This window comes from Nelumbo nucifera, chromosome 1 (genome assembly GCF_055504915.1).
Source record: "Nelumbo nucifera cultivar China Antique chromosome 1, China Antique-T2T, whole genome shotgun sequence".
NCBI lineage: Eukaryota > Viridiplantae > Streptophyta > Magnoliopsida > Proteales > Nelumbonaceae > Nelumbo > Nelumbo nucifera.
In genome coordinates, this window is record NC_142649.1 from 169,785,772 (window position 1) to 169,786,929 (window position 1,158).

Sequence of the window (1,158 nt, forward strand, 5' to 3'; positions counted from 1 at the left end):
CTATCCAATTGCCCTTTTGTGTTCCCTAAGTACCCTTATCAAATTTTCTTCTTCAAGACCTGTCAAGTAAGAAGAAATAATCACAGGTAAGGTAGATGGATTCCCCAAATAAACATATTTTAAATGCGAAGAAAGAGGTTTAAGTTCAAGAGTAGAAGGCTTCTCGATTGATGGCTTGGCTTTTGAATAAGAAAAAGATATATCCAAAGGCACAAATTTTTCTCTTTTTGTGACAAATCCTCTTTGCTTTTCTCCCAAATAGCCTACAACTTCCTTATGCCTCTCATCTAAAATTTGTTCATTCACATCAAAAGAGTTAGTAATGCAATTTTCTATGGGATCATCTAATCTAAATGCATGAAATTTTCTATCTACCAAATCATCAATGCAATCAATCATTAAGACTTCTTTTTCATCATTGGAATGTTTCATAGCCTTAAACACATTAAAAATAACTTCCTCATCATTAATTATAAGGCTAAGTTTTCCTTGTTGGACATCAATTAAAACTCTTCCTGTGGCAAGAAAATGTCTCCCTAAAATTAGGGGCATATCATAATCTTCTTCCATATCCAATACAATGAAGTCAACATGCAAAATAAATTTATCTACTTTTACCAAAACATCTTCCACTACTCCCCTTGGATGTTTGATACTTCTGTCAGCCAATTGAAGAGAAACAATGGTAGGTGTTGGCTCCTTTATCCCAAACTTCTTGAAGACAAAAAAGGGCATCAAATTAATGCTTGCACCAAGATCACATAAAGCCTTATCAAAATTAATTTCGCCAATGGTGCACGGAATAGAGAAGCTCCCTGGATCCTTGAGTTTTGGAGGTAATTTATTTTGTAGGATTGCTGAGTATTCCTCATTAAGTTTTACCATCTCAAACTCCTCCAACTTTCTTTTGTTTGAAATTATTTCCTTCAAGAATTTGGCATAACTTGACATCTATGAAATAACATCAAGAAGAGGAATGTTAATATGCAACTTTTGAAACACCTAAAAATTTAGCAAATTGCTTATCCAAGTTAGCGTTAAGAAATCTTTTAGAAAAAGGAAGAGGGGGTTTGTACAATTTTAAATTAAGAGTGGAAGAACTTTCATTTTTCTCCATTGATGACTCACAGTCTCCTTCTTTGGCGTCAAGGTTTTGGC

The 1,158-nt window shown here is 33.9% G+C and overlaps 1 protein-coding gene across 1 annotated transcript; it reads right to left on the reverse strand.

The window, feature by feature from the left end:
• LOC104596664 (uncharacterized) lies at positions 1 to 951 on the reverse strand. Its single transcript, XM_010257919.1, has one exon. It carries the CDS (start codon positions 949 to 951, stop codon positions 1 to 3), a length of 951 nt encoding a protein of 316 aa, XP_010256221.1.
• Positions 952 to 1,158: the final 207 nt, after the last annotated feature.